This window comes from Lygodium microphyllum, chromosome 8 (assembly GCF_053477565.2).
Source record: "Lygodium microphyllum isolate KBCC chromosome 8, Lygodium_microphyllum_v1.1.10, whole genome shotgun sequence".
NCBI classification, from domain to species: domain Eukaryota; kingdom Viridiplantae; phylum Streptophyta; class Polypodiopsida; order Schizaeales; family Lygodiaceae; genus Lygodium; species Lygodium microphyllum.
In genome coordinates, this window is record NC_141142.1 from 85,530,583 (window position 1) to 85,542,150 (window position 11,568).

General features: G+C 38.7%; 1 protein-coding gene across 1 annotated transcript; it reads right to left on the bottom strand.

Annotated features, from left to right (window-relative positions):
- Positions 1–10,208: 10,208 nt before the first annotated feature.
- Positions 10,209–11,045, bottom strand: LOC148032531 (uncharacterized). The gene is made up of 3 exons (XM_087683938.1): positions 10,821–11,045; positions 10,507–10,705; positions 10,209–10,387 (listed from the first exon to the last, which is right to left on the bottom strand). The coding sequence occupies exons 1-3, from the start codon at positions 11,043–11,045 to the stop codon at positions 10,209–10,211; spliced, it is 603 nt and encodes a 200-aa protein (XP_087540064.1).
- Positions 11,046–11,568: the final 523 nt, after the last annotated feature.

Genomic DNA, 11,568 nt, shown 5'->3' on the forward strand with positions numbered 1-11,568 from the left:
GAGCCAATCCACCACTTAGAAGGTACTACCCAATCTATATCGTCAATACCAAAGGAGACAAGCAGCCTTCCAGACTTACCTACAATCTTGGAGCCTGAGATGAAGGCTATGATCGATACATTGATGCCCATGGATGTTGAGACTTCAAATCCGCTCCTACTTGATGGCACTTTCCGCACCATGTATTAGAACACATCGCATCTCTCCCACCTCCCAAAGGAGTGGATATATTGGTGGTATTCACCTTCAGCATCTGTAGCTACTCTGTAATCACATCCATAAGCTCTTTCTTGATACTTGTGACTGAGTTGGATAAGTAGTCCTTCAGATTTTCACTTCCTGGAGTACTTATAGTAGGGTTTCAGAAAGCTTCTTTAATTACTGCATATATAGGTTGGGTTGATCCAAAGGGTCCTCTGTTTTGGTTCTAATTCAGAGCTCTTGTTGAGACTTGGGGTTGTTGATTCCAGTCGGTAGGGTTTCCCTGTTGTTGAGTGACCATTGGAGAAACTATTTGAGGCCATTATTATTATGGTTGAACCATCATTTGAGGCATTGTTGTCTGTGGCCATTGTGGATTAGGTGCATTGTACTGCGGCATTGTTTGCATCTAGGAATAGGGGTAGGAAACTCTCCCTGGGACTACATTTGATGGGTATACCATTCTTGGCATGGAAAGGAGGTAAAACTCCTCTTCTTGGAGTCATTGACAACCTTTCTTCAACTTCGTCATACAATCTTGCACCTTCCACTGCAGCTTGCAGATTGAATGGTCTTCTCAAACTCCTTTCTAGATACCTTCATCCAAATGATGGTTAGTCCATCTCTCCAGGATGGATTCCATTCGCGAGACGTAAGCTTCTACTCCTTGTCTAGAGGATTGACTTAGATTCATGAACTCCTCTTGCATCCGCTCTTCAAAACCTTCTTGCCTAAGTTTAGTGAGGAAGGCCAACTTTTGGTTGTTCCATGTGCCAAAATTTCGTGCTGCTTGTCTCTCATACAATTGAAATGCCGCGCCCTTGAAAGTGGCAAGGAATATCACTAACCAATGCTCAGGGGTTCTGGCATTGTTAGCCACACATGCTCCAATAAACTCTACTACATGAAAATCGGGATCTTCACTGTACTCTCCCTTAAAAATTGGCAATGGGACTACATTTGTTGGCCTGTCATCAATATTTCCAAGATAGACTAGGAAGGGAACCATGAGTTGCCATGGGGACTTCTATAAATAGTGCTTTTAGGGTGTCAAAGGAGGCTTTTGTTGCAAGCTCATTCTCAGCCTTGATTCTTGCCTTCTCTCTTCTCACGTACCTCTGGACTCATTCTAACGCTTGTCTCTTCATTGTGTCATTCATTAGGGGGTTGGATCCAACCAGTTAGTATGTACTCAAGAGAATAGAATCAGAGAGGGGCTTCAATCTCAGGAGAATTCTCTTGTAAACATCTCTTCTACTTCCTTCTTTTCAACATATCTGAATTCAGCTTTCAAACCAGTACAGAGGGGGAGATATTCCGTTTTGAAAGTATCAAAACTCATTCTTCTTAGGATCGTTGTTGTGCCATGATCATAATAATGCTACCTTTTGATGGTTTCAATAGTGTATATTGTGAAAAACACTCTGTCTACCAACTTCTAGTGGATTATTAATTGAACAAAGAGGAGGTTGTTAGTGCACCAAGCATCCCACGTATCTTGCTGTTGAGCATCCATGAACAAATTCCAACTCTTTTCTTTCTTGTTTTCATGAACCTCCATTGACGACGACTCCTGAAGCTTCTTCAGGATCTCCCACTTGATGATGTCTGGAAACTTCTCAATGAACGTCAAATCTTCCATGGGTGGTCATTCTCCCTATTTTTACCCTTCAGTTTGTTCCCAAATAATTTGCCACCAAGATGCAAGTTTTTGTTGCTTCAACAAGAAGAGGAAATAGTCCACCACACAGAGCTTGCATCATGATGGTAATATATTCCCTTCATTGTGGGATGAACTTCTTGTAGAAAGTGGCTTTGGCAATAATAATCTTCAACTCTTCAGCGGAAGAAGGAACTTTGCAAGCATCCATTGAATTCTCATCTTCTTGGTAATGCCATTTCTTTCATTTTCAGCCTCTTCTGATGCTTGTTGATGGCAAGTTTCCCCGGTTGCACACCAAAAACATGGAGCCCCAAGAGGAACACCAAGGAAACGGGGTTTCTACTACAATAAAATCTATATTGTATTATCAACAAGCTTTTGTTTCATTCTTTTGAGAACCACATTAAGGAAAAGAACAAATCTTCACACAAGATCATAGTAGATATCTCCCACAGATTTAAAAGAATCAATCATAATCTTCAATTTCTTCATAAAATCCATCAATAAAATAAGAAACACAAAAGAATACACCATTTTTGAATGAAAATAATCACATAGTATTCATCTTCATTGTCTTCATAGTTCTCTCTCTATCTCTCATAGTAGATACATTGTTTTTAGGCATAGAACTGAGTTTCTCTCACTTCTCTCTCTCACATACTCTTTCTCTCTCAATAATACATCATAGCCTCACTACAGTACTAAAGAATGACACTCAATTCTCTTCTCTTGGTCGTGGATACACCTCCCAAAAGGTATGTCTGATATAAAAGGGCACCAGAGATATCATAGTGTCTTGTGAGATCTTGCTTTTGTCACTATTCTTCTGTAACCTTCTGTGAATCTTCATCAGCTACTTCTTCACTTCAATTAGCTTGAATATACCTTCCATTCATCCTTTCCTAAAACAAAAGAACTTTCCAAAACATTCATATATCCAACATAACACTCAATAGAAACTAATAGAACAAACCACAGAGCAACAGAAATACAAAACAATAGAACCACAGAACCTTACAGAAGATTAACAGAGACCATAAAAACCATAAAAATCAAAACAAAACCAATTCAATATTTCATAAACATTTTAACACAACTTCAACTATCTCTCAAAAAATTCATTTAACCATCTTAACTACCAAAACAGAAACAAAATAGAAGAAAATGTAAGAAAATTAGACCTTACAGAACCAAATAGAAAAAATTACAAAACCCTAAAAATAACATATCCTTATAAAAAACCATCATAGACCCTTCAAAAATACTCAAACCATTCCAAACACTTCAAAACATCTTCAAATTAAAAAAATCCATCACAAAAAACAACCATTCAACAATAAAAACAACAAAAAATCAGCCAAAAAAAACATATCATTTCAGCACTCAACACTATCCCATCTTGTAGACTCTGAGATAGGCCTTTCATGTTAGATTGGGGGTTGAAAAGGAAAAGATCTAAATTTGTTGGGGATCAAGGAAAAGAGAAAACAAATGGAAGAAAGAAATACCAAAACAAGAACTCTTGAATGTATTGTAGAACACAAGAAACATATAAATCCAACAAGTAATTGTATTACTCTTCTAGACAACTATAATGAATCCCTTCAAGTTTAATGAGAGTTGAATATACATTGCACCTAGAAGATAGCTTAGGAAAATTTTCTTTGAGATGATAGCTAGATCCCACTCTTTTCCCCAAAAAGAAGTTATAACAATAAGTATAAATGAAAACTTTTTGTCCCCTAAGTAATCCATTTTAAAATTAATGCGTGCCATCTATGAAATTTTATAACTATAGTAATAAAATTTATTTCAATCAATTCTACTCATAGTCATAAGACCTGAGAGAAATTATCCTATACTCAATTTAAGGGTTTCTTCTTCTATAACAATAATTTTGGGTTCATTTTGATGAAGTACGTGGCCGTATGCAAAGCACATTGCATACCATTATCAATACGTATATTATCTTAAACCCTTCCCTCTCCCTCTCTTTCTCTCACCCTCTCCCTCTCCCTCTCGTTCTCTTTCTCTCCCTCTCTCATTTCCTCCCTCCCCCTCCCTCTCCCTCTCCCTCCCTCTTTCTCCCTCTCCCTCTCCCTCGCTCCCTCTCCCTCCCCCTCCCTCTTTCTCTCCCTCTCTCATTTCCTTCCCCTCCCCCTCCCTCTCCCTCTCCCTCTCTTTCTCTTTTTCTCCCTCTCCCTCTCTATCTCTCTTTCTCTCTCATTTCCTAAACAAGCAAAAAATAAAGTGATTTAAACATCCTCCAAGCAAAAGGGAGAGGGAGAGATACAATGCACTCTCCCTCTCTTTCTCTTTCTATCCCTCTCTCATTTCCTTCCCCTTCCTCTCCCTCTCACTCTCTTTCTCTCTCATTTCCTCTCCTAAACAAGCAAAAAATAAAGTGATTCAAACATTAAACAAGCAAAAGGGAGAGGGAGGGAGAGAGAGAATGCACTCTCCCTCCTTCTCCCTCTCTTTCTCTTTCTCTCCCTCTCCTATTTCCTCCCCCTCCCTCTCCCTCTCCCTCTATTTCTCTTTCTCTTTCTTTCTCTTTCTCTTTCTTTCCCTCTCCCTCTCCCTCTCCCTCTCTTTCTCTCTTACTCTCTCGTTTCCTCTCCTAAACAAGCAAAAAAGAAAGTAATTTAAACATTAAACAAGCAAAAGGGAGAGAGAGAGAGAGAATGCACTCTCCCTCTGTTTCTCTCCCTCTCCCTCTCCCTCTCCCTCTCCCTCTCTTTCTCTCCCTCTCTCTCCCTCTCCCTCTCCTTCTCTTTCATTTCCCCTCCTAAACAAACAAAAGAGAACGATTTAAACCTTCAACAAGTAAAAGAAAGAGAGAGGGAGACTCACCAATGAGATATGGCGGGCGTGGGTGGCTTCTCTTTGCAACGAGGGCTCCTCCTCTCCTTCGCGAACAACGGCGGTGGCGGCAGCGGTGGCAGCGGCGGCAGCAAGTCTCTTCCTCCTCTTCTCTCACAAAGCCTTGGCTCTCTCCCTCGCTCTCTCCCTCGCTCTCGCTCTCAAAAGGCGAAGAAAAGAAAATGAAAACGGCGCTCTGGTTTCGGCCGCACATTTTTTCCTTGCGGCGTCGCTATTGGCGTCGCTATATGCGTCACTATTTGCGTCACAAATAGCGACGCATATAGCGACGCCAATAGAGACGCCTATAGCGACGCCGATATCCGCCGTCGCTAATCGGCGTCGCTATTGCCCCATTCCCTTGTAGTGCAATAACAGGGCTTAAATACATATCCAGCTTGAAATTGCAATAATTCCATGTTGTATTGGATTGCATCAACCTCTCCTATGAATAGATGGAACCTTGCAAAGGATGATGAAGGACACACAAAGAGAAGCCATCAAAAGTGAAAAGTTATACATTGAAAATATGTGTACCATAGGGAGTATGAAAGAGATGCATGCGTATATAAGAAACCCACAGGTGTACTACAATAGAATGAATTCAATCAGATGGATGTTAAGATAAAAACTAAGAAAACCTTGTGATTTTTAGTTTGTAAATATGTGGATAAATATTTTGTCGATCAAAGGTGGAGATTTAGAAATTTGAGAAAAATTTTGGGTGAATTTTAGAAAAAAATACATAAATTTTTGTCTATGTGGGCTATTTTCTGAGTTTTAAAGCCCATAAATTTAGGGTTGTGACCTTGAAAACCTCTAGAAAAAGTCATTTGCCTAAAACTAGCCTCTAATTTTACCTTGGTGTAAAAATGAAAAAAATAATATCCTCCCTTATGCAAAGTTACATCAACACAATCCTCAAATTGGATATATCTCATTGTCGAGACCTACAATGGGCCCAATATTGGCTCTAAGACATAAGCCGGGCCTTTACTACTCACCTGAAACCACCCCACATGGCCGCATGACCAGGAGCATCTAAGAACTTTGGGTTTGTTCGAGTTTGTAGTCCAATGAATGATTCTTTTCGCACTTCTCAAAAGGAGTTCTTGAACATCTTGATGTTGTATACCATGTAGAACACACACATGGAGCACCCCTTAGTTGATTGTCATAGCTCCACTACAACTCTCCTACACCTCGGGGATTGGCCCCAAGATGTGCCATGAACACAAAACCATATCTGAAAAAAAGTCCACTCTTTTGATTAAATAATCAAGGAGATGATAGATAAACCTCACCAAATAACTCCGAAGGAATTGAATATCTAGACTTATGGCTTGGGATACCTCACACTCTTAGCATCAGGTTATCACTCATACAAACATGTGCTATGCATTCAGGATATAATACCATGTGGTGCATCAATGCAAGTGTGAATATGATCATTGTACTCAAACAAATGTTCATTGAAAATTAGCAACCTGAAAGTGCAAAGACAATTCTTTTCATGATTTCCTTTTTTCTATAATAGTGCTTATTTGCTTAGGGCTAGCATCGAGCTTCCTCGTACTACTAGTCCCTTTAATTCTAAACAACCACAAACTCTATATAAAATGCACCATAAAACATCAAAATTTAACGTAATTTATCACTCAACAACCCCTAATCCCTACCGTTTAAAATTTTTCTTGTGTTGATAGGTGTAGGCATGGTTTTTAATGTATTTTTCTTTATTAAAAGCTATAAACCTCACTCCAACGAAGAGATAGGGTTGAAAGAAGCCTCATGCTTCAACTTCATTGTATGTCCATGCACATTAATCTTCTTTTTTCTTATTTTTATGACATGATAATATTTTTTTCTATTTATTTATTTAAAAATATAAATAATTACTGATTCAAGTGTAGAGTGATTACTCTTACACAAAATGATTTTCTTAGTATGTTTCATTCCATAGAACGATGAATGCACACCAAAAACCCAAAAACTGCATATTCCCCTTAAACCATCTAGTCTCCAGTTTTACATGTTTTGCATAAAATTATTATACGCATGATTTTTTATGATTCTTTCAATATGACTAATCAAATAGAGGATTGGCAATTAAATCCAAGCATTACTAACCATTTCAACAAGAATCCATCATAAAACGATAAAATCTATCTTTTTCTCATAAAACTACTCATTGTGATGTGCATTTTTCGATGTTGGAGGCCCTCTGATGCTCTTCCACAGCTATTGATGATCCATCCAAATTTGATTTACTTATTTGTCCACTTGTGCATAATCCTTTGACCAAAAAACATGTATATGATTCCATCCCCCTCTCTTTTACATTGATCCATGAGAATAAACCATAAGAGGAGAGAGGAGAGGGGAGAGAGAAATACTAAAATCCGATCTTCTTGTATAATGCATCATTTCGATCATTGTTTGTCATGATGTAGAGCGAGGAATTGGAGTATCCTGCTACCGTGAGGATTCTTTCTGATGCTGATCATCAAAAAATGGCATTATTTTAAGCATCCAAAAAAAATGCCCCCCCTACCCATGTTTTCATTAGTTGTGTCTTTTCATTTTACAAGCTTAAACTAACTTAAAGCTTTTGGTTTAAAAAACTATTTCACTACTTTGTGTTCACACTCTAGTCCAAGTGGTTTTTTCGCTTTCGAAAGAGCAAACATGCTTGAAATCGAGATCCATCTGGAAAAATGGCTTCATGACGTTGAAATCTATAAACTTGGCAACCGTGATGGACTTTTTGGCTCTTGGATCACATAGCTACTTCATAACACGAAACCTTGAGGGGATTAAATGGGATGTCAAGTAGACTCCAATCAATGAATTGAAACTTACCTACACATAAGGTATGAGGGTAATTCCATTATTGAGTTTTAATCTTGGACATTTTGTATATTGACAAGTCCAAGCCTTCCTACTAATATAACATCAATATGGGCTATTCAAATTTGTCTACTATTAGCTGAAAAAATGACCTCCTTAGGCTCAAATATCTTACCTTTCAAATAGAGTGGTTGCTCTAGCTTCCCAAAGGGCTCTTCTATAGAGAGATCTGTGGATTTTGGCTCATTTGACCCTTCCTTGTTTGGATTTTGAATGTGACATTGCTACTACCCAGACTAGGTAGGGATTCAATCCTAGGCCCATCACAATGATGCATCCTAGAGCGGCGCACATTGCTAGATGTATTATTATGTCCTCTGGTCTCATCCACTTGGGAATTCACCATGGTATATTCACTTGGAAATCTTTTCCTTTCATCTAGCACAACAACCACACTTTTAGAGATTTCAAGCCTCCAAACCCATCTTCTTTTTATCTTTGCATGGCTTGATTGGTTGCCACCATTCCTTCTATTTTTATAATCATCTACTTGAACCTTTGCCTCCTTCGCTGACTTAGGGTTTCTCATCCTAACTTGGAGCTACGTTTTTATTTCCAAGCCACTAAAAAAGAGTTCAACCATCACATCTTCTGGTAATTGATTGACTTTCCTTAACCAAATCTTCAGAATGCCATCAAAGACTCTTGTGCACTCTTTGATGGATGTATATAACTCTTGCCAAATCTATATAAGTTGTCCCAAGACTTGAGTCATGTGAACCTTCTTTTCATGTTCATCTTAAAATCTATCACATAATTTCTCGAATGATTTAATTGACCCATTTTTCAGTCTCTCCCGTTAGGGTACCTGAGAACACAAGCATTCCATGTAGATCGTTGAACACACTTGCAAGGCAAGTTAGGCCATATTCTTTCAAGTGTAGCATCAGATTCTCATCTAGTAGCCCATGAAACACTGCGATTTCTCTATAAGGAGGAGGGCATTTAGTCCTCATCTTTGGGATCAAGACTGAGTCTTCAAAATCTTCATATTTCTCTTGACCTAATCCCATCATCTCATGGCCCCTAATCTCTTGCATTTCCACCTTTATCGGTGTAGGAAGGTTTCGTGCTAACCGGGCCTCCCTTTTTGCTAACTCATAGAGTGGTATAGGGAGTCCAACACGACGCAATAGGGAATCTACCTCATCACTAAGTGATGGTACTTTAGCAAGGCTATTCTCATCTGCCACCACTTTGCTAAAACCTAGGATAGGTCCCAATATAAACTTCATTGCCAACAATGGTTTCCCACATGCATAGACATCATCCATGCTTTATGGATCTTAGCAATTACACTATGGTACCCAATTATTTCAAAAACTAGCATCGGATGTATTCTCGAATCTGAGTCATGCATATTAACCATTGTTATCATACTCTTTTCGTCTAAAAAGTCATCATCATTAGTGTGGATGACTGTGCCCTCTTAGCTTCACTTTTGGTTTATAATGTTTTCTCTACCTCCCATGGCTTATGAATCTCAAAAGTTGCTCCATGTGTACTTTCCCATAATGGCCCAAACTTGAGCATGGAATCACTTTCGGGGCAAAGGATAAAATAGTTAGTCACATGAATAACCGAAGATCGCACTAATCCATTTAGGATGGACAAAGTATCTTTCGAGTTATGGGGATTCCTTGGATTAATCATCATGTTGATAACCAAAGTATTAGTGAGCTTGCATTTAATATCCACCACTTCTTCAAGGTGGCTCCCAATTAGAAGCTAAGAAAAATAATGGATCACTTATAGCCAAGATTTGAAAGCGACCACTTATTAGCGGCTCCCAGTAAATGCACCACCTATTAGGACCTAAAATGGGCCCAACACTGGCTTTAAGGCACTAGCCGAGCCTTTACTACTCACCTAAAACCACCCTACACAGCCTCGCGACTAGGAGCACCTAAGAACTTTTCATTTGTATGAGTTTGTAGTCCAATGAATGATTCTTTTCCCACCCCTCAAAAGGAGTCCCTGAACATCTTGATGTTGTTCACTACATAGCATACACACAGGGAGCACCCCTCGATTGATCACCGTAGCTCCTCTACGACTCTCATATACCTCAAGGATTGGTCCCAAGATGAACCGTAAACACAAAATACATCCAAAATAAAGTGCATTATTTTAATTAAATGATCCAAGAGATGATAGATAAATGTCACCAAATAACTCCCAAGGAATTGAATATCTAGCTATATGGCTTGGGATGGGGATTTTATTTTTGCGCGCTTTCATTTTCATTCTTTTCTAATCAATCTCTTTTTTTCGAGCTTTTTCATGCAACATATCCATTCTGCATATAAATAGTCTTACTTAAGGAGTACGACATGTTGCATTTACATGAACACACATCAAGAAAACAAAACCAACGAAAAACTAGTAAAATATATTCGTGTCAAATAGTCGCAAGGTACACTCTTCCTAAAAACAAATCAAAGATCCCAATGCATGTAATGTCTTAGACAAAATCAGGCATAGTCACATGATGAAGTGTATAATAAACATATAAAATTAGTAACAAAATGAAATGTCTAGAGTCTCTCGAAAAAAAAAAACACACACTCTCTCAGCATGGTATAGGTCCACACACTATGGTGGACAAACACTCCCCATAGAGCACATAATCTATTTCTAGACACATGCAATGTCTCATCTCCTCTGCACTGGCCCGTGCCAAACCACTACACCCCGCAAACACATCCAAAACATAGTCGTAGCATTTCGTAAATGTAGCTAATAACCACCTAACCATATCACCAATCACATATCACCAATCAAGATACAGAATCTTTGCGGCCATGCAAGTAGAAACAATGAAAATACCATACAAGGTAACTTGAGAGAAAAAACATGCAAGACTACTTATCGAAAGAAAAGATGAGACCTCTCTGCTCCGCCTCTGACAATGACACCATCAACGTCCATGGGAAAGACACAATCATCCATCATGTAGCTACGATACACTAGAAACAATCTCTCTGAAATCTTCTCCCCAGTCTCTCTGTCGTAGCAAGGCACAACATGACCAGCACGATGCCAAAGACACACAGTAAGATCAAGTACCTATTCACGAGTGGAAATAGAATAAGTGATCCATGTTTTTTTTAAAAGCATATAACACAAACTTTATTTAGAACATACAACCATACGTTCAACGTATCCAACTTTGTTATCTTACCGCCTCTCTAGTAACGGGATGTCGATAAGCCTTGGAGTCACACATGAGTGTCCAAGTGCGGTGAAGCACAAGCCCCACTCTTGCCGCATCCGTAATAAACTCACCTATATGCTCTGCTAAGCACATAGTGACTAAGAATCCCTGGTCGGCCAAATACTTTCGAGCAAGGTCCATACAACCCATATCTAGACCCTTTGAGAACGTGTTCCACTTGGGAATAGTCATGCCCTCTACAAACAACATTGGCATTATGATATATGAGAAGTGAGTTTGATGTAAACCTTGTGTGATAGAAAGCATAACTTACCCAATGGGATGGGACCTAGAGCATCCACAAGCAAGCTCATAGGAAAATCCGCAAATATCAATCAAGCCACCTCTTGACATGGAACTCCATCTTTGCTATAAAGATGCATCTTTTGTGTTGCAAAAAACTTGTTGATGCTATACACAAAACAACATAGTCATTAATGCAAAGTAAACGATGATGCAATGCTATATGCAACATGTAAATTGATGTTCTTGCAATATGTAGTTGTCATGTCTACCTATCAAGGGAAAATCTATCAATTTGGGTCACATCCACTAACAGAGCATCAACATATGTTTGATACTGGAACCATGCAACAATTATTTCAAAGTAATTTATTTTTAATAATCATACATGACTATCTTCATGGGCGACCAATAAAGCACATGAATTTCAAGTTAATATAAGACTTCTCACCTACTAAACGGGTCATAGGTC

Excerpts from the sequence above, each read along its gene's own strand:
- LOC148032531 (XM_087683938.1), bottom strand. The coding sequence starts at position 11,045 with ATGACTATTCCCAAGTGGAACACGTTCTCAAAGGGTCTAGATATGGGT. Across the intron at positions 10,706-10,820 it reads ATCCCGTTACTAGAGAGGCG|GTACTTGATCTTACTGTGTG; the intron begins GTAAGATAACAA and ends ACTCGTGAATAG. Across the intron at positions 10,388-10,506 it reads GTCTCATCTTTTCTTTCGAT|GGTGGTTATTAGCTACATTT; the intron begins AAGTAGTCTTGC and ends GTGATATGGTTA.